Here is a 26,526-nt window from a genome sequence, read left to right on the forward strand (position 1 = left end):
TCTGATACAATAAAATAATTTCGTATTTATTTTAATTAATTTTTTTAGCATAAAAATTTCAGGTCCCTTTTAAATGACATGAGTTAAAATTGTTAATGATACTCGTGAGTATTGATGGGGTCTTTGAATATATAAGTACATTTATAATTGAATTAATTATCAATCAAAGATAAATCAGTACAAAAATAACTTCTATATCACATGTGATCCATTGTTATTTGTTGAATGTCTCTTTGCTCTGAGGTATATAGTATTGTAATTGAAATAATTCTGAATATCAGACAGTTTTTTCATGTGGGTCTCTGGTAAAAAGATGTACACAAATAGTACAGATCCTAGAGACATACAAGCAAAGAGCAACTGGACACCCCAGGACCCTCCAAGCAGATCTGGCAACGTTCTATAAATTTTTAATGCTGAAAACATAATTACATGAGCAAGAGATACTACAAGGCCTTGGGCCAGCCCTCGTATTTCCAATGGAAACAATTCAGCAGTCATCGTCCATGGAATTGACATCAAACCGATTACACTCAGAGACATGTACATCAACATACAGGCTACAGGAATCCAACTTGACGATAATTCACCTAAAAACAGACAAAAAATAATTCAATTTATATTAAGAAATGATTAGGAATCAGGCCAATTTGAAAGAAAACACTCAGTTGCTATTTAAAAGGTAAAAAAAAAAAAATAAATAAACCCATATTTGTTTTGTGGTCATAATTGACCATATTAATTATTATTTTTGTCTAGGGTTTTTGGTTGAGATGAAAAATCAGAAAAAATAAGGGAGGGATTTCAAAAAAGAATCACGAGTGGGATTCGAACCCATGACCTTAGGCTCAATACGCTGCTGCTCTAACCACTTCAGCTATTGTGACTTTGATCCACTCGGACACCAACTCCCCATCTCAACCTAAATGAAAACATGGCAAAAAGAGGGAAAATTTTAATGGTTGGAGGTGAGATGAAGGTCGTGGGTTTGAATCCCGCTTGTGACACTAATTTTTTATCTCAACCAAAAACGTTAGATAAAAAGAATAATTAATTGGAATAAAAAGAATAAAAATAAACGTTTATTCTTAACTTGAAACTTATGGTTTTAGGAATTTTGAAATTATGAATTTACAGGTCATGTTTGAGAATAATTTATATTTGAGGGCCATTTTTGTTGATCCGATATAAAGTGTGTGTACCTATAGCTATCAGTCTTGTATAATAAGCAGAAATCGTTAGCATCACAGTCATTCCAAGGCCACTGGATATGCATAAAATCCTTCTTCCGTATCTTTTAAGTAGAACTGATGTCACAAGACCAACTAACATGCGAATCAAACCAATCATTATTGTGCATACATATGGATCCAAACCACTGTTAACTTCCTAAAATACAAAAAAAAAACTATATTTCATAAAAATATAAAAGTAATATAAATAAAAAAACTTTACCTCAAAGAATGTGACAGCATAAAATATTGTGATATATATCCCTGCATACTGTTGGAAGAAAAATAGCATAACGAGGATGAACAGGGGTTTATACCCTGTTGGCTTTTTGAAACCTTGGACAAACCTAGTAATCAATGGATCTTCTTTATCCACGTTTGCTCTCTTGGAAACTATCTCTTTTAAAACGGATGCAACTTGTCGTTCGGCAATTCCATCGTCTTCATCAGCTCGTGCTAAGAATTTAAAGCTTTTCAGAGCCTTTTCTTTTTTTCCTTTTGAAAGCAGCCATACTGGGCTTTCTGGAGCCCATAAAAACATAAATAATATCGGAAGTATACAGTAGGCAATGCCCAACCATGCAACTGTTCGCCAATACAGCATTGCTCCCTTTATGTAAATTAACAACATCCCTAAAAATGAACTATCATGTAATGACAATAAATAAAGTAAAATTTATTATTTTTTAATTTATTTTTTACCAAAACTTGTCATAGATGGTCCCGTACAAATGAGAGATCCTCTCAGATCAGGTCTTGCCACTTCTGTGATATAAACGATAGCTGGACTTGGACCCATTGCTGAAATAGAATTACACTTAAAATTTGTATTATTATAAAGCTGTATTATAAAATATTTTATTATAAGCAGATATACAAAATATAAAAATGCTTACATTCTTACTAACAATAAAAGTAATACACTATTATTTAGACCAAGAAATAAATAGAGCTAAAATTATTAGGAGGAGAGGTGTTGGTGAGAATTATAAATTTATTATTTATTGTATAAAAAGGCTATACAAACCAAGAGTAAATCCAGTGAGAAACCTTCCTATATATAACATCCATATGTTGTCCGCAAGGGCAATTAAAATCCATCCGATAATGTAAGGAACACAGGCAACTCTTATCGTGTTAAGCCTTCCGATTTTGTCCATACATAGGCCAGTGAGTAGAGCTCCGATAGGCACTACCATGACAGGCAGGCTTGCTGGAAAATAACAATTCTGGGATATAACACTTCATTTTATGAATTATATGGTTTGACATATGTAATTTGTAAATTAACCAGTGAATCAATTTAATATAAAGCATTGCTTGTCTTCTTTTGGTTTTATACTTTCTTATACAGGTAGTCGCTGGCTTGAATTGCTTTATTTATTTCTGTTCAAGACGGGTTTACTAATGTGAATTTCAATTAAAGTTATTAATTAAAAATGGTTATGATGGAGTGAGTATATCAATTCAATAGATGAAAAAGGATTTGGTTTATTTGTTATTTGTTTTAGTGAATGATTTTTACCTCAATGACTAAGAGCAAACTGTATTATTATTGTTATAGTCAGACACACCCTGCACACTAGAGGAAAGAAAAAAGTAGCATGCATAAATAAAAAAAATATAGCAAGAAAATATCTTCATTTTCAAATGTTATGCAGTCTTGGAGGCTAAATGTTAACACTCGCACCGCCGTTTGTGATTCTTGAAAGACCCGCAGAATAACTTTTTAACTTGTGCTGTCTATTTTATAAATATACTACCTCCAGTCTATTCTTATCCAGTCTCTTCGTAATTGTCTATTGTTCTAATTATTAGAACTTCTATTAGTAATTGTTCTTCTGAAAGTAATTTTCTTTGAAAATTTTGAACCAAAATGTAATTGTAGCTCATTCTATAGACAGAAAGATGCCTGAGTCAATTTAGACCTGCCAATCCAGTCCACGTTATATTTATTTGGTTTTCAGTTATTTTCAAGTACAGTTTTTAATATAAGGCACAATTCAAAGGTCGTGGGTTCGAATCCCGCTTGTGGCACTAGCTGTTTCAACTCAACCAAGACTACGGTTAGCCCTACTACTCATACCCCTTACTTTTAATCTATTGTCCTGGTTTTTTATTTTCTTTGCTCTGATATTAATGACAATAAATAATTTACCAGATGTGATAAATTTTTATGTGATAAGCATTCAGTGATAACAAAAAATAAAGTAAAATAAAATTTCATCACATGAATTTTTTTTGTAAAATTATATAATGTAAATTTCAGCATACGCTTGAAAATTTTTATTTATAAGTTACCTATGTAAATACTACATAAATAAACATTATAATACGCCTTATTTTTGTGGTTTTTCAGTTGAAAAAATATTGGGTCTAACAAGACGGCTGTACACATTATTTTTTTACCGACAGCAGTGTGAGCGTTAATGTTAGGCATAGATAACATAAATGATTTTAACATGTCACACCGCAATCACCCCATACTTCAGGAACATGAAGGACATAATATTTTTGGTTTGCTATTAAACAAATCCTTGAAGTCTCATGTGACTAATAACAACCTACAACAAAACAAGAAAATTGTCAGATTTCTCTGTCTAGTCTCTGGGGTGATGAACCTGTAATTTGGTTTATTTATATAGGCAAACCAAAATTATCAGTAACAACCAAATAATGAAATGAAAAGTTAAATTTAAATTTTTTTCAATGAGGTTAAATTATTGCAAGATTCTTGTGAAATTCAGTTGTGTGGTGATGTGCTTGAATTACTTGTTTAGAAATAATACATGTCATAATGTCCATAAATACATAATTCCTTGGGCGAACCCTTTGCTAACAAGTAGATTTTTAAACCTAGTTTAAAAATGTAACTGCAGTTAAAAAAAAAAATTACAACTTTATATTGCTGAAATACAACAAATTAAACTATGGGGACTTAAATAAATTCAGTTGTTAAAATTCTACCTTCGCCTACTTGGCTTGCAAGGCAATTTACACTAAAAATTACTTGGAATACAAAGGCTCTAATATAAATTTTTTATATTTGGAATTAGATAACCGACCTTAGAATGCAAGAAGAAAATAGAAAACAAAAGTTTACCTCGAGTATTGCGAATAAGGAAAATTAGAGAGACAATAACAATGCAAAACAAACATAAATCTTAGTTGAATGATAAGAATAGTTTTTCATAAAATAAATAATCATAATAAAAATAAAATGGGATTTTGATTGTATCCTCTACTAGTAAAAGTAGTTAGTTACATTAACGATGTGACTAATGCAAAAGAAGAGATATTGTCATAGTAATATGCGATAATAATTTATTAAGAGTAAACTTGAACTAGCAACTCTAAAAAAAAATATTTTATTGCACAAAATTGACTAATGATCCTATATGTAGTATTAAACTAATATGTTATAATTAAGTATTGCTGAGAAGTATGGAGTTTAAACGTTTTTTATTGCTTGATCAATCCAAAAATCAAAATGCTGTTACCATGATGATTTGGCAATAAAGGTACTGACAAATTTATAATTATCATTGTTTTAATAATTATACTTTTAATCTAAAGACTTGCTTTTTATCTTAACCAAGTCCTTAGATTAAAAGTATAATTAATTCAAATAATTAATATGGTCAATTGTGACTGCTAAATGTATATGGATTAATATTATCATTGTTATTGGTAAATAAGGCAAGCATTGACAACGGATTAAAAGTAAAATACACTTATTTATGTACAATCAATAATTATTTAATTATTTAACATAGGAAAATGTTCATTCTACAAATTTTTATATTAAAATAAATAAATAAAAGGGTCATTTTGTACATTTTGTAAATTGCAAATTTTCTTGTAACCCTATACCATCCATGGTATCTACTATTTAACAATAGTCACCTCTTAAAAATAAACGTAAAAATCAATAATAAGCGGTTAATTAATTACCAATCCATCCTGTTTGCTCTTTTGTAACTGGGATTTCTTGTGAGTGTTCAAGCTGTGGAATAAGGATTGCAGAATAAGCGACTACAATCCCCACTGGTAGATGAAATGATGCGGTTGCAATACAGGCAAGAATCTTTAAAAAAAAAAAATAAAAAATAGGTTATTTATTTAGGAATGTTAATATAGCAAAACAATTAATATTTTGAATAAAAACAGTGTTAATCAGATGATAAAGTAAATTTTAGTTGGTATGTTTTTGAAGGTATGTATTGAAATTATTGCCACCTCAATATACCTTATAAGTAGAGACAACAAATATTCATGAGTACCATTTATTTACACATAAATAAAAACTAAGAGGTATTAACAGAATTTGACCTGAGTCAATTTTATCTAGAGTTTTGATTCTGCTAAGTTTTTAAGTAGGTACAATAAGGATACATTTTCATAATATTATTTTTAATTGTACAGTTTATAAATCATCAAATTTAAGCATCACACGATGTAAAGGTTGTCCTTTAGTGGGAGTAGTACTGTTTTCACAATCGGATTCGTGCTACAGCTACAGATTAGAAGTGATTAAAATAAAATAAAAACTCCTCGCCCGATAGAAAACTTCCTTTATTCAAGGAATATTTCACACCAGAACCAGTTAAATAGTTTTTCGTTGTGTCGATTTTCTTTAAAATTGTTTCTGGTAATGTCTTGGAAAGAAAAACAAAATATAATATGAAATAGAAATAGAACTATTTTTTCACAAACAATATAACATTAATAATTGGATATTAAAAATATTTCTAAAAAAATGCTTATGATATTAAAAAAACTGCATACAGTATTAAAAATATTTTTTTAAAAAGCCTTACGATATTAACAATATGTTAAAAAAAATTGCTTATAACATTAAAAATATTTAAAAAAATTGCTTATGATATTAAAAAAAATTTCTAAAAAAGTACTAAAGTAAAAATATTTCTTGAAAAAACCTTATTACAAATATTTCTTTAAAAAAAGCTTATAATATTAAAAATATTTTGAAAAGAAAAAATGCTTACGATAGTAAAAATATTTATAAAAAAGTATGATATTAAAAATATTTCTTTAAAAAAACCTTACGATATTAAAACTATTAAAAAAGTGCAATGTTACAAATATTTCTTAAAACATTAAAAACATTCACTATTTTTCGTGGCCCGCTTGATTAAAAATATTACTAAAAAAAGCTTACAATATTAAAAATATTTCAAAAAGAAAAAAGTGCTAAAGATACTAAAAATAATTGCTTATGATTTAAAAAAAAAACTTACTTTTTTACTTATCTACATCTTTTGGCCTTTATCAACGTTTTATGAGCTCAGAGAAAGCGAAAGGCCTTTTACACAATCCATGTTATAGATAAGAGGGAACTTATTTAGAAATAAATAAATAAAGTAAAATAAACAAAACTAAATGTCTTCAAATTAAATATACGGCAAAACGAAATATGTATAACAAAAGCGCCATTGTTCTTAATTTTTAGCAGAGAACTGATTTTGTTATACATGTCTCGGCCAGAACTGGCAGAAGAATTATTACAAAGTAATGCTGTACATTGAACTTCGAAACATTGTTTTTTAAGAATTTTATATGTAATTTTTTTAATAGTAATATTTAAAAAAACACATATACAGTAAAAAATGGACTGAGACCTCTTTTGTTATGCAGTCAAACAAGACACAATTACAAAAATGAACAAACGTTTTACCTGAGGATACAATTTCTTTTGTGTGTTTTTGTTAGATTTATTCGAAGGATCAAATCTTAGATCAAAAATTGAAGCTGCAACTTCGGTCGCAGATTCTACCTCTTCCTTTTTGGGCTCTTTCAGGCATTTTTCTGCCTCCCCATCATTTCTGAAATAAAGAACCATAATTATTGAAAATTCAAATTTGCCGAAGAAACTGAATATTAGATAGATAGAAAGGAAACATTTTAGTAATAACCAATAATCGTAACATTTATTCTGTAAGAACAATTGCATTTAATAGATTAACACAATCATATTAATGAATCAATAGGCGCGAGAAAAAAAGAGAGATTACAAGTTTTTACATAACCCCTGATAAAATTTTATTGAACTTCATTTTTTAGTATTCATGCCAAAGCACCCAACAAATGAAGTTAGTTTTAATTAATCTAAGGCTTCTTCTTCTTTTTCGGGCTGGTATTTCATTTAATCTAAGCAAGGACGTGTGGAACTAAAAGTACTAAAAGAAGAAAAATCAATGTTGAATGGATTTGTCAAAGCAAATGGGTCTTTCAGTTCCACATGTCCATGCTTACAAGAGGACAACCGGGTTGGTGTACCATTTGGACCAAACTATCTTTGGCGATTCTACACTCCAAAATATCAGACAGACATTGCCACTTCTTGAGAATAGGCACTGGTTTCGCCACCAAGTTTAAAGTTGGAAATATTCCATCTTTTAATATTTTTATTTGGCCATTCTATTTGTTCAAATCGACTATGTGAATATATCATTTTACAGCAATTTAATTGCTACACTAATATAGTAAAAGTTATCAAAGTTTATCAATAACCAAAAGATTTCTAAAAACCAGATATTTTTCAAATAAACTAGGTCATGAATTTTTTTTGCGAAAATAATATGAAATTTCGTTTTAGCACAACTAGAGACCGCTAAATATAAATTTTTGTTTGAATTTAAATATATCAATTTTTTGACCCCTAAAATTTTTCCGATTTTTGAGAACTTGTTATAAGAATATCTGACTGAAATGGCTAAACTTATTTAAACATTAAACAGTACCACTAAAATATATGAAATATTTCTATAAGAAAATACACAAAACAGCAAAATCATTTGTAAGATATTGACCTTGTATTGAAATAGAAATAATATTTAATTTTAATTTTTAATGTTTGATTTTAATGTATGATACAGTTGTAAAATGAATATGACAATATCTTTAAAACGAATTATCAACCATGAAAATTGGTCTCATATGTTTTGAAAAAAATTAAGTTTGCCCTTCACTAGGAATGTGAGCCAGGAAATTATGAGTCAAAAAATTAATTTACACTGATTTCCACTAAAATCTGGATCTAAAGGTTTTATATCGATAGAATCTTGGCAATGAGGTCAAAAATCCAAGTTTTGCTTTATTTTCCTTACAGAATGTTTGTTAAAATATGCAAAAAAAACCCGTATTTTGTTGATTTATCTTTGAATTAGAATATTCTGCGAGATAGAACATTTTTATTTTTATGTTAACCAACAATGAAATTAACACACCAAAAATTATATTCTTTTAATCTCTAAATAACGATTTATGCTCATTTAATTGCGTCTAAAATTATATTTTGAAAAAAGCTTCATTAACCGGATTAAATCGATTTATTAAGAATTCGGATATTTTGGAGTGAAGAATCAGAAAAAAAAGTTTGGTCCATATCCGTGACACACCAACCTCATTGTTCCCCCTTGCTTTATTAAATGAAGTTAGTTATTCTTTATTGAAGTGTTTAGATAATTTATTTAGTATTGTTATTAATATATTTCATTGTTATGTCCAATTGGCGGAAAAACCAGTCATATTCTATTATTAATAACTGAATATTTATTAAGAATTTCTACCCTAGACTTATTTTTGTACATATTCAAAAAGTAAAACCTATGTCTTTGAACTTCTAATACCACGCATAGTTCTTTTTCTCTTACCAATAGAGATTAGCACCGGATCAAAACTTAAAAAAATTATTGTATGCGCAATGCTTAATTGTTTACAGCCAGTTTTCACATTTTGGTTACATTATATTGTTAAATACGAGTACTTAATTCAGTGCCAAATTCTGTTCTGTCATTAATTGATTTGTTTGATAGTTTTTGTTAGCCGTAGTGTGGGCAAAACAATTTGATTGGAATATTTTTAATACTGCACATCACTGACTAGATATACTGAGACGCTTTGTCCAAGCCAAAAGAACTTTTTTATTCGGGTTCTTTTAAACTCTACAGTAATTTTAAGACCGTTTTCTCCAGTCATTTTCAGTCTGCTTTTGTTTTCGTAACCTTATTACTTTGCACAATGAGGCAACGACTAAAATAGAAACTAGAAAGTTAACGAAAATACTTAATAAACAAGAAATGGGTATTTTTTTGTTGTAGATTTCCTAATTTTTTTTAAAAACCATTTTAAACCATGCAACACAGTTGAAGTCTTGAAAAATAGTTACATTTACATGCAATGTGAGGAAAAACCGAAACAAAATGAAAATATAGAAAATAATGAAAGGAAGAAGAGATGAAAAGAAAAGTGACAGAATGAGTTATGAAGAAGCATTTGAAAAATGATTCGGCGTCATCACCGGTCGATTGTGGGAAATCATTTTAAAAAAAGGTGTTGCAACACCACGAAACAGGGCCTAATAAACATCATTTTCTACCAATTGGAATTAAATTACGGTACCAGTGATGTGAACGATGGGGCAGCATGCAATGCAACATCGACAATGAGTAGACCTGTTTTAAAACTTGAATTCGCTTTTCCGAGAAAAAAATCAAATGATGAAATTTACATTTTTTTATTATATATGGTCGTGTTAATTTTTTTTCGGTGACAGTACATCTAAAATAGATTAGAATGCCGTAAACCTTATGGTCTTATCCGTTCAAAAGTTACGATTGCTTAGTGTTTATTTAAGAAAAACCTGAATTTTCTCCACTCTAACGTAACTTTTACGAACGTTTGACCCCATTTTTAGATTTAGCACCGAATTTCCTTTTAGATTGGTCCACTTAAGTTCTAAAACTTATCCGTACACTTATAACTACACAAACTTCATGAAAATTGTGAAATGGCAATTTTGAATCAACTTCTTTAAACTGTATCACCCTAGATGTAGGCCCTTAAGGTAGAAAACAAATTTTGGTTAACATCGAATTGAAACAAACCGTTGGTCCGCCCAGTTTCGTTTGAACCAGGTGTGATTGATTTCAAACATAACTCTTTGTTTGAGCATTCTGTAAGAAAAAAAGGTAGTAAATTTTGAAAAAAAATTACTACATTTCATATTCTCTTGCACGCCAATAAAAGTGATATCAGGGCAACCTTAAAATGTATGGGAAACGTTCCAGGTGATGGCTTTTTGCGTGTGTAAGATGGTTGCGTGCATGTAGCGATTTAAACGTAAACACCAAAGAATGCAAAAACAAGAGAAGCTCGAATACAGCAGTTGTATAAATAACCAGTTTAAAATAAATAATTATTCCAGGAGAGAAGATTTTTACAAAAAAAAGTCTCTTATAAATTATCGAATTTTTTCACTTATAAGAATCGAACGAAACCCCCAAAAATGTTATTCACCTTGGTATCAAACGCAACCGATAACAAAACTATATTTCAGCTCAGGTTGTGAGATTATAGAATACCTCGTAGAAAGACCAAAGCTACCGGGAGCCTTATTTACTCTGAAATATGATGCTTCGAGGAGCTCGGTTTTCATAAAAAGACTGGAGCTAAAAGGAGCCCTTCGCATACCGAAATTTAAAGCTTTCAGGAGTTCGGATTTTAAGATAACAGAATGCCCTTAGGAGCAATATTTTCATTTAACAACCTGACGTCTCGTAGCAGGTCGGATTTGCTAAAACAACGAAGCTAGTGCAGCTCCGATTTTGAGATGCAGGAGATGTTTTTCATAGAAAAGTGAAAGTTGTAGGAGCTCAATTTTGAGCCCAAAAAGAGCTAGGATTTTCGGATAACAAGATGCCTCTGGGATCGGCTTTCATAGAAAAGTGGAAACTGTAGTAGGTCAACTGAGATGGAACATGATCTCTCTCGGAGCCATACTCACACCGAAATTTAAAGCTTTCAGGTGCTTTTCATAGAACAGAGAAAGATGTGACAGCTATGCTTTGAGAGATCCTGGAATCCTTTTGAAGCTAGTATTTTAACATAACAGGATGCCTCTAGGACCTATATTTTAACAACCACGTGGAAGTTCCTAGGAGCTTTGTTTTCATACCAAAGTTGACATTGTAGGAGCTCCTAACTTGAGATAAAGCCTCTGAGAGCTCGGTTTTCATAGAAAATTAGACATTGGAAAAAGATATTTCATTTTTGATTGTGACTAAACTGTGTACCTAATTAATCACTAAAATTAATAAAATATTTTTATAAATATTAAATTATCAATTTTCCCAAGAAGTGCAATTTTACATTGTTTATATTCCTCCACCAGCCAACAGCATTGTTTCGTTCTTTAAATTTTTTTCATTGAGCACATCGTTATGGTAATAAATTACTAATGGGTTTAAACGATAAAACAAAAGTCCGTAAGAGATAGTTTTTAATGTTTTGATAAGTACACCTTAGACCACAACTTAATGCGATGCTTACAAGTTTTAAAAAGGGGAAAAAATCCTTAGAACAATAATTTTGTTGACTCGTCGTATTGTAGGATTATAAAAAGCATGTAATAATTTCCCCTTTTACCCGGATTATTAATGATATATATACCTCAATATTTTTTGTGAAAATAAGATTAAAAAATTGTTTAACCTAGATTAATTAACACGAGATAAATTACAGGTAAACAGCGAGATGGAAGACTTTATTTAATAAGATTAGCCACAAAACGTAAGAGAGTAAATTTATATTCAAACAAGTGAAGTATGCGTTTTTAAAAAACAAATTATCGGTGACATACTTAGCATACGAAAAACAAATTGTTTCGCGATGATTTTGCCTTGCTTTAATTTTATTATGTAATTATGATTTAATCCGAGATTTTTAAAGATAAAATATTTATTAATTGTATTAATGAAGTAATTGGAAATTGGTTGGTTTAGCGGTGGCTCATAGTTCCAGTCCAGTTTTTTTAATTAAAACTGGTCAAATTCTATTAATTTTACAATGGTTAATTTAGAAATAATAATAAATACACTTTAGTTCACTCATTAGTGTCGCAGTATAATAGTTGAGTTCATCTCGTAACTTTTTACAGAACTAACATGGCTTTGTCCTCTTCAGTCGTAGGAGTCGGCTGGTCTCTGTGTTGGTGGCTTTGGAGACGTAGTGCTTATAAGCATACCGAGTGATCTCAGTGTCGATGAGCGGGATGTTCAGATCTCCGTGTATGTCGCTACATACCATGGAGTATCTACCATATTTAGTAGAAATTTATTTTGAAACTGTATTATGATAGCATTGCTTCTTTTGGTCCTTGTATGCTATACATCCATACAGATTTCAATATTTAATTAAAACTCATTCATTCCGTACCGAAAGCCAAGAATTTCTTCCAAGCAACCAATAAAGTTGACTGTATTTGAAATCAAGTTGTTTACTTTTCTTTTTGGTATGTGCTTTCCAATGTAATTTTTTATCTATTGTTATGCCTAAATACACTGACAGGAAAAAAATTCGACTCAATTGATTTTTTTTTCATTTTCTCCATAAAAGAAAATTCGGCCCTTAATTTGTTTTAAATCAGTAATATCAATTAGAGGTAAACACATTTAATCCAAAACAAGGATAAAGAGTGTTTCAGTGTTTACTTTTCAAGAAATTTAAAATGTTTACATTTGAGTTCTGAAGCAATAAACAGTTTAGTTTTCATATATTTTCTTAATTTCAATTTTTAAACTTAAAAATGCCACTTAGTGCTGAGGATGTTGCTCGTGGTGTGACACTTATTGATGATGGACTTCCATCAGGTACGCGGCTATTGCCATGGGAGTTCCTACGAAACACTGCCGACGCCGTTAAACGTTTTCGAGAAACTGGGTCCTACCATAGAAGGCTTGGTTCTGGATGGCCTAGGGTAACAGAACCACAGGATGACCGTACTGGCACCTTACTGTTGTTCAAGCGATTCATCAGCTCCAGGAAGTTCGAGGAGTACAAATTTCTGAACGCACTGCACGAAGAAGATTACATCAGTATGGAATGATGGCTTTTCGCCCCGTAAGAGAACCAGAATTGACCAAAACACACAGAGTTGCATTTGCTCGAGAACACTGCCATTGGTCTTTAAACGACTGCCTGCTGTACTTTTTATGGATGAGTGTAGATTTGCTCTACGATCTCCAGATGGGCGTGAAAGAGTGAGGAGAAGGCGAAATGGAAGGTACGCCTGTTTCCAGAGCTAACCTTTTCAACGTTGCCGTGTAGGCGGGAATCTCAATGGAGAGTCGCAGAGAGTTGGTTTTTGTTAGTGGAGGGTCTTTGACGTCCATTCGCTATGTGGATGAAATTTTGGAACAACAACCAAGACAATCCTATTCTTATGCACAGTAATGCCCGTCCATATGTCGCAGCATAACTTCAGGGTCTTAGCCTGGCCAGCTTCTTCAGACTTGAACCCTACGGGAAAACCTCAAAAGACAAAAAAGAGCACGTCCATCATTTCCTGATACACCCACAATCTTGAAAGGATTCTTCGTGAAGAATGCGCTAACCTCCAGGAAAGAGACATTTCCAGACTGGTAGAAAGTATGCCGAGGCGTCTTCGAGATATAATTAAGGCAAGAGGAGAAATACACGATATTGAAATGTTAATTAAAAATCTAAAAATTGAGACAAATTTTATCTCTCCGCCTTTTTTCCCTTAGAAATTTACTTTTTTTAACTTTTTCGGACAAAGACTCAATTATTAAACGGTAAAAAACGGGAAACTTTGTTTAATGTATCAAAATATATACAAATCAAATTATATTACAATTGGGTGAAATTTTTTGCCTGTCAGTGTATTTAACTGGATTCTGGTTGGAAATATTTTACCCCACATTGAAGACGATTAATTTTCTTGTGAAATGTACATTTACGGATTTTTGGTCATCATTTTGACATCCCGAATATCTGTCCATTTATCTATGGTTGACTCCCATTTGGAGTCGGTTTGTGGATGCATGAGTACATTTTTCGACTGTGAGGGCAGCTATGTCATTTGTCTAGAGGAAGAACAGCACGGGTCCGAGGATGCTATCTCGCGGTACGCCAACCTTCGTTTCAAACAAACCAGAGTATTCGTTTAACTTGGAATTTTAAGAAGGTGCGAGGTCAAAAGTTCAACATATTGTTTTGTATTGTATATATTAAACCTTCCTGCCAAACTTTGTAAAAAGGCTTGCGATACGTCTTTGAATAAATTGAACATAGACATCTTCTAGAGCTTTCCCTAAAATATTAGTATTGACTCTGATTTTTTTTTTTTTTTTTTTTTTTTTTAACGAGGGTTCACAACAGCAGAGGTTATATCAACCCTCGGGGTGCCGGTGTTTTTGGATTCGAACCCGGGACCTTTACCTTACAGTGATGAGCGCCGTGTCAACGCCTAAAATGTTGCGGCCACCGATGCCCCCGAAGAGATGCTGTTAAATCGGACGTAATTGTTGGTGAATTAATAATGTTTTTTATTTTTAAGACCGATTGATTTTCATTTTTAATTGTGTCCCTAAACTTTTTAAAACAGTACTGCACTTAACCATGTCCCCCCATCGCTTTACTTGTATGTGTCGGTTTCAGGTTAAACGAGAGTCAGGTCATACCCAAGGTCTGGTGAATGTTGGAGTGAGTGCGGTGTTCAATCCCTTTTTTTTTTTTTAAAGATAGTTCCTACTCACTAGAGGATTTCTACAACCACCAAAAGTTTTGCAATTCATGTCGAGAGACGTGGTTGTAGAAATCCCTCAACCTGATGATGAACTAAGGGGTTCGAAATCCGGATCGATGGAAAACAACTTACTGTGAGTAGGAACTATCTTTTTTAAAAATAGGATTACCCAAGGTAGGGTTTGAAGTCGGTTTTAGTGCTAGTCACAATCCTCCAAAGATTTAGACGGACAAAGCGATTTTAAAGTGAAAATACGCAAGGGTGAAATAAATACATAGGTTCGTTTTGGAGGTCTGTACAAAAATAATTTAATCTTTGAAATAAATAAGGATTATGATGAAATTTCAACGTAGCGTAAATAATATATATATTATATTCTTCCTTGATGTGTGAAACTTCTTCTAAAACGCACCTGGGATTGTAAACAAGGTACAAGCAAACCTTCGATACCTAAGCATTGTTGAAAAGGCCCATTCAACCCACCAACTGTATAACTGGGTTATAAATCTCGTTTATAGTTTAAATAATTTGGTTACCGATAATACTTAGCAATTTTATACCCCCCCCCCCCCGGAACAACAGACCCAACAGGCTTGTTATGTCCTCCCTTCAATCAAACTATGGGTATAGTTTGATGGTGAACAATTACATCCCACTGATCTAATTTGTTCACATTTTCTCAGAAACTTGAGGTACAATTAACTTAAAATTCGATCTTGCGTTAAGAAAAAAAATAGTTCTAGTTTAACAATATAGGGATGATTATGTACTCCACATTGATATGCAAGAACACGACTGAGAAATCGTGTCAGCATTTCTATGAAAACCTAACAGGGTTATGTAACACGAGAAGTTGCAGTGGGCAACCCTGTCCCCAGAGTACTTCTGTTAGTAAAATTAGCTTAATATCAGTTGTTTAATTAGAATTTCATTCTCTTCTGGCCGGCCTGGGTTTACAACGATCCAAGGCCGAATTAATTTGGCTTATTAGTACTCACTTAATTATAACCAAACTAAATGAGTGCTGTCACACAAGAATCATTTATTAGTATTTAATATACGTGCACTTGTTATTAAAAAAAAATTCCATGGAATAAAACCGAAACGTTGCAAAACGCTTTAACAAGAAATCACGACGGGTAGAAGCTCGAAAAACCAGAACAAATCAATAGTTTTCCCCCTGCATAAGGGACTGGACGTGTAGTGGCTTGGGAGCAGATGAAAATTTCAAATGAAGCAAGGGAGATTTTCGCTCAGACATCGATCCGTTTGTAATTTTTGCTATCAGCAATTATGACAGAACCAGTTCTGACTGTAGATATTCAGAGCACATTTCCGGCCAAACCGATTTTATCCTGGAGTATGTATTACTTTACATTTCTTTTCAAAAAGAAATTTCGTCTTTGTTAACTCTACAAACTGTATCAATAACAAAATAAGTGAATAAAATGTAATTTAATACATACATTTCCCCGTTAGTAAAGTGTATTTTTCCTCCTCAAATCACATTTATAATGTTAATAATTTTACTTAGAATAGTAGTCATTCATTTAGTAATTACAAATACAACATTTGTTAATATTCATTTATTCAGTCCTCGAGAGGAATTGAAAGACTGGTAAACAGTTTTATATTTGGACCCTTTAATTTATTTTCAATTAATTAAACTTTATGTAAGGTAATGGTTGAGATAAAAAAGTCAGTGTAACGAGCGGGATTCGAACCCACGACCTTCGGCTAAATACACCGCTGCTCTACCACTTGAGCTATCGTGACTTAGATCCACTCGGACACCCACCTTTAGAATTTTCCCTCCTTTTTGCCATTTTTTTTTTAATCTCAACCAAAATCTTACATAAAGATTAATTAATTGAAAAGAAGTTATTTGGTCAATCGGACCACGAACTCTAGTGAACCTTTCATTTATGTTATTCACTATTTTACTTTTTTTTTCTAATTTCATTTTTAAAATCAGTTTTCCGTATTTTTATGCTATTTATGAGGAATTTCGTGGCCATGAACATATGTGAATTTCAGCTTTCGTGGAGGGTTCATGGAATTCTTGGTTGTGGAAAATGACAAAAGAAAAACAAGCTTGTGGTTTACGGAATCACTGGACGAATTCTTTTATAAAAGGGATATCAAGGTCTTTATGCAGTGTTTGGTCAAAGAAAAAATAAACGTAGAAAGAGGCATGGGTGATGGTTTTTAACTGAAATGTTTAGATTCGGTTTAGGTTACAACTAGGTAGTACCCTAAAATCGTCTTGTAAGTTTATTTTTGTTATTAATTTTAGAAAAAAATCTCACTAGTCGCCTATCTAGTTCTAATATTTTCAACCTAGTGTGCAGCCGAGATAGAACCAGGGGTAGCGTAGGTAGGTAGCGGTTTGGATAAGGGAAAAGTGATTATTGAGGGTAACAGGGTGCCAGATAGATCTTTTTAAGGTAAAAGACACCTGGCTGGCTTTATTATTCTCGAACATTGGTTTGAAGGAATGGGGCGCTTGAATATTGTTGGGATAGGGCTTATCGTTAGAACCGTGCCATTGCCATGGGCTTGCATTGTGTGTCAAGGTAAGTAGGAATACAGGCGGTGAAAAAATGATTGAGGATGAGTAAATAAATATAAAAATATATATTTATTTACTAGTTCTATTAGTTACTTATTTATTGGTTTTGGTGTATTTATATAGTTTTATATTTATTTATATAAACACGTATTCCAAATTTAAGTATTCATCAGCTTAACTTTATTTAAATGTAAACTCACGTTTCTTTTTATTGTTTTCAAGTTTGGTCACACTGATGGACGAATTTAACGAACCATTCAGTAAATTTAGTTTAAAATTAAATCCATTACCCTTTTACATCAGAAAGAGGTAATTATGAGCTATCTTAGTCAAAATAAACAGTAAATAATGCTTTGTTTACCTCCTTTTTGTACCGATTAATCAATCCCATTTGCACAAAAAGTAGCATTATGCCCTTCCATTCTGCTACCCCTAAAGATATCTTTCAGTTAATGTGTGGTGATTAGTGACCGTTAATCAATAATTATTTAGAAATCGTGAGATGCGGTGTGGTGTGATGTAGGTTTCAGAAAAACATTTTCTTTATCGTGCCAACGTTTCGATCTTTATTGAGATCATCTTCAGGGCTCAAAGTGTTTATCTTCTGTGTAATTGTGCCATTCTTGCGTGTCAGCCCTGAAGATGATCTCAATAAAGATCGAAATGTTGGCACGATAAAGAAAATGGTTTTCTGAAACCTACATCACACCAGACCGCATCTCACTATTTCTAAATAACTTTCAATTAATCTTTTTCCTTAGACGATTTGATTTGATATTATTCTTATTACTAAGCCTTTCTCGATGGCTCCAGTCAGGCCTGACAGTGTCAGGTCATAACATAATTAGAGGAAGGATAGCTAGCGCGAAATCGCCAGCAGACTGAGTAGTCACTCTAGTAGGCTCTTCGGCGCTTTGCAGAAACAGGGCGTCACCTAGAAGGCCAGGACAGGATCGATCTAACTCTACAGACGAGAGAGACGGTAGATTCATCCGTCATCAGGCTCTACGAAACTGCAGCATTAAGGGAAATGAGATAGGAAATCTGATAAGTCCGAAATATGAGTTCCGCCAGGTCTGTAATAAGATGGCTCAATGAAAATAACCTCAGGGCCCGATATCCTGTTCGTGGACCTCTTCTTACCTCAGCTCAGAAAATGGCCAGGCTTCAATTAGCACGGGTGAATTGGTCATTGGAATATTGTGGACAAGTTCTTTTTACAGATGAGGTGAGAGTTGACCCGTGGGGGGCGTAATTTCATATGGTATGGTTCCTCAGGTGGTATTCCATGGAGCATTGATATTGAGGGGTGTGGCATTTCCTTGGACGCCGAATTAGTCGTTGTGCGAGGAAGATGTGTAACTTCAAAGGCACTTTCAAGACATAATTGAAAAACATGTAGTGTTACTTGCCACCCCCACATCGCAAGAGCTAATGCAGGGTAATGCCAAGCTCCATAGAGCACGTATTATGGATGACTTCCTGAATGAGGTTGGAATTGGTGTGGCCAGCTCGAAATCCAAATTTGAACTCAATCGAGCACATTTGGGACCAACTTAAGCGACGAGTACGACGGTCCTAACACCCTGGAAGAATTGGATATGGCTGTTCTTGATGAATGGGAAGGAATTCCTCAGGGTTTTATCATCATCTATCATTTTTATAAGTCAATACTCGCTTGTTTTGATATATCAAACGCGTTTCAGCTTCTCGCATTTTCAGTGGTGGGTTGGTGTGCACTTGGGCGGGGAGCACGCAAAGACCTATAATGTAGACGGAAAACTGCTGAGGATAGGCAAACCAAAATGATTGGAAGCTAAATATTTAAATTTAAATTAATCTTGTCTGAAGAGTTTAAATTGACTTCTAACAAACATCTGTTTTATGTGAAAGTGATAGACAAAAAAATGTTCGGCGGCGGAAATATTATCACTTACAACATTTGACAAGATTATTTTACATTTACGTCACAGACACAAAAATAAAATACAGAAGTGACAGACATATCTGGGCACAAAGTTTGCACCCAGTTTTTACAAGTATAGTTTATTAGTTAGTTTGTACTGTTTACCAGCGTATATATTCGTTCACTTCGTTTTAGCCTCGATGAATTGTAATTTATTTATTTATTTTTCCCGAGACTAAACAGATAGGCTATCTGAAAGATTTCAATCGATAATGATTTAGGCAAATGAGATTCATGAAATAATCCCAAAGTCAGTAGAAAACAGATTGTTTGTACGCAAAATTGAAAAATGCGCTATCCCTTCCAGTTTATAAGCACGCTGTCACATCTACTACAAAAGAAACGATACGACGAAAATATGATCCTGGTTTTTTCCAAAAAGAAATCACTAGCAATTATTACATTCAAACATTAATCGAATTTAAAAAAGTGCACATTATGTGGAAGAACGTTGCTTGCTGACAACAAACGACAGGGTCATCTCACGTCAGACTAACAAGGATCCCCATATTTGATTTAACGCCTCGTCAATTTTTAAAAACGTTTTTAACGAGGGCAATTGTTTTTAATTCGTTTAACAAATAAATAGTATTCGTGTAAAACCTTTTTATTTTCAACAATAAATTCTAGGTTTTTCTTATAAACCCATGAGATAATACACCAGTATCTTCCAGATTGAAGTCCTCGGAGTTGGGCGTGCATTGAATGCAATGTTCCCAGTTCTGCCTGAACAAAGTGAAATAAAATAATATAGCTATCATATCAGATAGTCAAGCAGCCATCAAAAAGCACTAAGTTCAAAACATCATTAGCTCAACATGGTGTTGTATTGCAAAAGGTAGGTAACCTAGGTACGCACAACAGTCAGCCTCTGGGTAGCTGTAGCACATTAGCAGCAGTTACACAGCACATGTAGGGAGTAGTGGCCAACGAGAAAGCGGACGCCCTTGCAAGGAAAAGGACTGCCATACCGCTGATTGGTCCTGAGCCTTAGGTGTTTCAATGAGTACGTAAGGGAAAAGGACAAATGGAAAATGAAGAAACAGTGGAATTCACTCACTATTGGACATAAACAATGTAAGAACCACCTAGCAAATTTTAACCTAACAGGACACTTCAGACAGAATGAGCATCTAAAGAAGATTGATTGTAACACAACATGGCGCATGCAGATTCGACAAAGAGGCAGAGGAGAGACCCAACACACCTATTAACAAACTGGCACCGCACAGGGGGAAGTGTTTTGGGATGTATAATGTCGCTGTAGAAGAAGTTCACCCACTGAAACCAGGTCTACTAATCAAGTTACTTGATGAATTAGGATTCACCAGTGTGCTATAAATACAGAACGATGGGTATAACAGCTCTCAAAGGGCGCAATAGTTTACACATCCCGAACATTACATCTATTTTTTCTTATAAAATTAAATGAAGTAATTGAACTAACATAATAATGTTAATACACTTTTACAATTCGACTACATGGATTAAATTATCGCTCATGGATATTATAGACTGACAGGCAAAAAATTCCACCCACTTGTAATATAACTTGATTTCTATGTATTTTTATGTATTAATCTAAGTTTCACGTTTTTTAAAGTTTAATATCTGTGAGTATCTGTCTAAACAAAAGTAAAAAAAATAAATAAATAAATAAAAGTAAATTGCTAAGGAAAATGAAAAAAAAAAAAAGACAATTAGATTACATCTCGAAGACGTCTCGGCATAGTTTCTACGAGTTTGGAAATGTCTCTTTGTTGGAGGTTAGCCCATTCTTCACGCTAAAACCCTGATGTTATGATGGTGAAGGTACGTTTGTACAATGCTAGCGACATTATCGTGGACGGGTATTATCGTGCATTAGATAAGGATTGTCGCTGGTTTTATCGAGGATAGGCTAAGCATGATGTACCAAAATTGCATCCACATAGCTAATGGCCGTCAAAGAACCTCCACGAATAACAACCGACTCTGTGGGACTCTCCATTCAAATTCCCGCCCACACCATCACTAAGCTACGTAGAAAAGGTTAGCTTTGGAAAAAATCACAGTCGTCCCTTTCATTTCAAAAATGAAAAATGAGAAATTACAAGCTTCTCAAACAAAAATTTCGCCTTCTCCACACACTTTCACGCAAATCTGCACTCATCTGCAAAAAGTACAGCAGACAATCGTCCAATGACCAATGGCTTTGTTCTCGAGCAAATGCGAGCCGTGTTCTGGTTATTTTGGCCCTCTTACGGGGTGAAAAGCCATCACTCCATATTGATTTAAACTTCTTCGAGCAGTGCGTTCAGAAATATGGACACCTCGAAATTCCTGGAGCTGATGAATCGCTTGAACAACAGTAAGATGCCGGTTTCGCCAAATTCTCAAAGTCAAAAAACGGTCATTTCTGTGGTTCTGTTACCCTAGGGCGTCCAGAATTGTGGTCTATCGAAGGTCTCAGTTTCTCGAAAACTCGTCTCTCAGTTCGTAGGGAACTCTGATGGCAACAGTCGCACACCTGATGGAACGCCCATCAACAATAATTGCCACACCACGCGCAACATCCTCAGCCCTAAGTGCCATTTTTAAGTTTAAAAATTTAAATTAAGAAAACAAAGATGAAAACGAAACAGTTTATTGCTACAGAATCCAAATGAGACTGAACAAACATTTTAAATTCCGTAGAAGTAAATATTGAAAAATACTTTATCCTTGTTTTGGATTAAGGATTGGATTTCCCTCTAATTGATATTACCAATTTAAAACATTGCATAAACAAATATTTATTGATAAAAACAATGAGACCAATTAAGGGCAGAATTTTCTATTATCGAGAAAATGACAAAAAAATCAATTTGGTGGAATTTTTTGTCTGTGAGTGAATAAAAACAAGTGTTAAAAACTACCCATATGAAGTCGGAAAATAAATAGAAACACTCAAACACGTATTCGAATCTAACCGATAATCGAAACAAGTGGCATAGAGCATGCCTGAAAATACGACTTTCACATGGTATTCAGCCTTGTGCGTCTAAAGTGTTTGGCACTGGGCGGCCAGCCACATTGCCAATTCAGCTAAATTTAAAATGATTTCAAATTTTATTTATAAAAAATGCACGATAAGGCGCAAGATGGACATTGTTAAAAAAATATATTTTGTGTGAGTGTAGTTGTCTACTCTTATTAAAAATGGACGAGGAAAGAAACCTAAGAGTGTTACTATGTCAGCGATTCCCCCCCCCCCAGAAAATAAGCAAAATTTCGTTTTTCGTATTCGTAACTTTCATATTTACGAGAATTCTGTTAATGGGCCACATTTAGTTTCAATTTAATTTTGCCAATCATCCATTAAATAAGTGGCCCCATTCCAATCGTAATTCTGTGCGGTGTTTCCGTTGTATTAATCGTCCATTCTCGGTTTGATCGTGTCCCATTTGCTCACATCATTCGACGTAGTTTATTGCAAACTATTAATTTTTAGACGTTACAACAAGAATTATTCGTTAAATACTAAGCAATTATGTAAATGTAATTCCCTTCTTGTGTAACATTAAAACTGAGGGTAATCTCAGCAGCTGGTTACTCGCAATTATGCAGTTTTGACATCTATTACTCAAATCTTCGAATTAATGCATTTTCATATGCGAGCGACCCAGATAGAATTACATCGTACTATGATTTTTTGACCAATTTTAATACAATACATAAAATCATAGCACACTTAACAAAATTATCTATCGGACAATTTAGGGTTGTTACTATGTTTCACACAGTTATTGGATGTTGCAACCGGTTTCGCTTTATTATTAAACATCATCAGGCCGCTACAATAATCAATTAACATAATTATTTGTCATGCTACATTGAAATAATAATAAGGCGAAACCGGTTGCAACATGCAAAAAACTCTCAAAGAAGTGGTGTGAAACATCCTCACAACCCTAAATTGTCCAACATATCCACAACATAACATTATTAATATCTGTGGAATGGTACCATAAAAAAATGAAAACATGGCCTACATCTAGTTGAAGTATATTTACATATATACAGTAGAGGTAATACATAATGAAAATGAAAAAAATACATTACGTAAATGAAAATAATAAATGCAATTATGATTACACTTAAACTTAACTTAAAAAAAATTATCATCTATAGAAATTAACTTAAAAAGCAAAGGCTTAAATTTTTTATTAAAATCAATTATAATTTCAATCTAAGGTCTTGGATGAGATGAAAAAACAAGTGTCTCAGGCGGGATTCGAACCCACGACCTTCGATAGGTCAAGTAGTTAGAGCAGCGGCGTATTGAGCCGAAGGTCGCGTGTTCGAAACCCGTTCTAGATAGTTGCTTTTTCATCTCAACCAAGACCTTAGATTGAAATCATATTCTTGTGGTTCTGTCAAAGACCATCTACTAACAATAACCAACTCTTTGCGACTCTCCATTGAAATTCCCGCCCACGACATCACTGAGCTGGGTTGAAAAGGTTGGCTCGGGGAAAAATTACAAGCTTCTCAAACAAAAATTTCGCCTTCTCCACACACTTTCACGGCCATTTGGAGATCATAGAGCAAATCTACATAAATCTGTAAAAAGTACAGGAGACCAATCGTTCAAAGACCAATGGCGATGTTCTCGAGCAAATGCGATCTGTGTGTTCTGGTTATTTTGGCCCTCTTCCGGGGTGAAAAGCCATCAGTCCATACAGATTTCATCTTCTTCGAGCAGTGCATTCAGAAATTTGGACTCCTCGAACTTCCTGGAGCTGATGAATCGCTTGAACAACAGTAAGGTGCCGATTTCGCGAAATTCTCAAAAAACTGTCGTCCTGTGGTTCTTTTACCCTATCGGGCCTTCTATGGTAGGACCCAATTTCTCGAAAACATCTAATGGCGTCTCGCAGAGTTTCGTAGGGAACTCCCATGGCAATAGCCGCTTACCTGATGGAACGTCCATCATCAACAAGTGCCACAACACGCACAACATCCTCAGCACTAAGTGGCTTTTTTAAGTTTAAAAATTGAAACTAAGAAAACAAAGATGAACAGTTTATTGCTACTGAATTCAAATGAGACTGAATAAACATTTTAAATTCCGTAAAAAATAAACACTGAAAAATCCTTCATCCTTGTTTTGAATTAAGTATTAAATGCGTTTACCTCTCTCTAATTGATATTCCCAATTTAAAACATAGATAAACAATAATTTATTGGTAAAAACATGAGACAAATTAGGGGCAGAATTTTCTTTTATCGAGAAAAAAATCAATTGGGTGGAATCTTTTGCCCGTCAGTGCATATGTATTTTTGTTGTTATATTAATTACAACATACTTAATGTTAGCCGAATTAAACGAAATCGGAAATTTAGTTATTATGTTTGAAATAAAATTCACCAAAGCACTGGAAAATCAATTAATGATAGTTTAAAATTTAACTAATAATTTATTACCTGGTTAATAACGCATTAAGAGCAAAACCAGGCAATAAATTGTTAGTTAAATTTATTCTACTACTAAGTGATTTTCCGCCGTTTTGGGTCAATTTTCTTTCAAACCATCATAATTAAATATTTTAAAATTAAAATCCGATCTCGTTCAATTTGTTTTTCATTAAAAGAAGTTTAATTATTTATTATTATTATAGTTTAAATAAAGAACAAAATATGAGTCTGTATGTTTTTAAGTATATTTTGGAGTTAATTTTTGATTTGTAGTTTTTTGTCTGTTATTTCCATGATCAAACTCTTGGTTTTATATTGAACGTTGAAATGTCAGAAGCACCTCAACACGACCGAATGACCAAATATTTGAGCACTACTAGTGACCACGACAAATAAAGGCGAGTAACTTAAAATAATGAATATAAATTATATTGTATGTAATCGTAATTCATCGAGAACAAAGCTCCTTCCGACTGTGCGATAAGAGTGAATCGATGATGTAAGGGCTTTAAACTCAGACGTGTGAAATGCATCGACTGTTAAAAGTCCTTTGATTATAAATATGATATTTAAGAAAGATATTGAAGAAGTTCAATTCCAGCCGTGGATTCAGGCCTAGGGAGGAAAGATGTAATGACAGATAAACGAAACGTCCAAAAAGAAACGTACAAACAAAACTTAATTCCGACATTTCCCCTTGGTCTGTGTGGCGATCAAACTAATTTGGTCATTTCCGATCATTTCGGCTAGGCCAGTTTTGGCTTCTAGCCATCTTCACTGGTCGGCCTGAAACATCGAGGATCGTAAACGACCAAACAATAAAATTACATACATCAAATGAAAAATAATTGTTTTCAGACGATTCTTATTTACACAGCCTGGTTACTATTATTTTCTTTAGCCACAAATTGACAAAAATCGCAAGTGTTTGATTTCAAATAATTAATATACATGATTTGTATAAACATGTATTATAATGATAATTCCTCAGAGGTTAGTGTAACCAATTAAAACTTTAAAAAATTTCTGCAATTTTTTTTACGCTGAACAAAAGTTCATTTTCATTGTTAATCTCATCAAAAAAATAAGCTTCCTCCGACTCAGAACGTGTGTTGAACCCCTTTAACTGCAAATATATTATCGTAATAATAATGAGATTAGTATGGAAGCTAGAGGTGGATTTTTAGTCTGGTGGCGATGGCCAGGGCTAAGGGCGAGCCTGTTGGGAAAGAGAATGCACGGTGCGTCTGGAGAGAATCAGCTGTTCTGGATTTCTCGCCAGATCCGTCGCCTTGGAAACGCGTCCACATCCCATGCGAAGTTTTATGCACAAGGCATGTATGATCTTAATTAAAGGGTAAATTTAACGTCGCCATTGAAAATATATTTTCAAACCTTTTCCCGACGAATACTCGGTTTTTCCAATAAAAATAAATAAATAAAATAAAATAAAGATAATATCGCATATCTTAACATTACAGCGGATTCAGCTTCATACAATCGAAAATCTTACATCCCAAAATTTTCTCAATTTTTAAATATACAAATCTCTGAAATAACATGATAGATATCTTTATGCACAATTGTACGTTACAGATGTATTACATATAGTAGAAAATAAATGAGAAATGTTCTAGACGCAGGTACTCACACATGAGTCATGACGTTACCAGATAGGCAGAACGTACATACTAGGGGTGAAAGACAGGCGAACACTGACCTGCAAAGCGATGCCAACCGCTTTTCA

General features: G+C 33.3%; 1 protein-coding gene across 1 annotated transcript; it reads right to left on the minus strand.

Moving 5' to 3' along the window:
- Window positions 1–26,526, minus strand: LOC106662006 (facilitated trehalose transporter Tret1-2 homolog). The gene is made up of 8 exons (XM_014385800.2): window positions 26,431–26,526; window positions 6,931–7,078; window positions 5,187–5,319; window positions 2,260–2,445; window positions 1,935–2,033; window positions 1,456–1,865; window positions 1,203–1,389; window positions 1–590 (listed from the first exon to the last, which is right to left on the minus strand). The coding sequence occupies exons 1-8, from the start codon at window positions 26,439–26,441 to the stop codon at window positions 193–195; spliced, it is 1,572 nt and encodes a 523-aa protein (XP_014241286.1). The 5' UTR covers window positions 26,442–26,526; the 3' UTR covers window positions 1–192.

The sequence above is a fragment of the Cimex lectularius genome, unplaced genomic scaffold, assembly GCF_000648675.2.
Source record: "Cimex lectularius strain Harlan isolate CLEC.00 unplaced genomic scaffold, Clec_2.1 scaffold57, whole genome shotgun sequence".
Classification (NCBI taxonomy): domain Eukaryota; kingdom Metazoa; phylum Arthropoda; class Insecta; order Hemiptera; family Cimicidae; genus Cimex; species Cimex lectularius.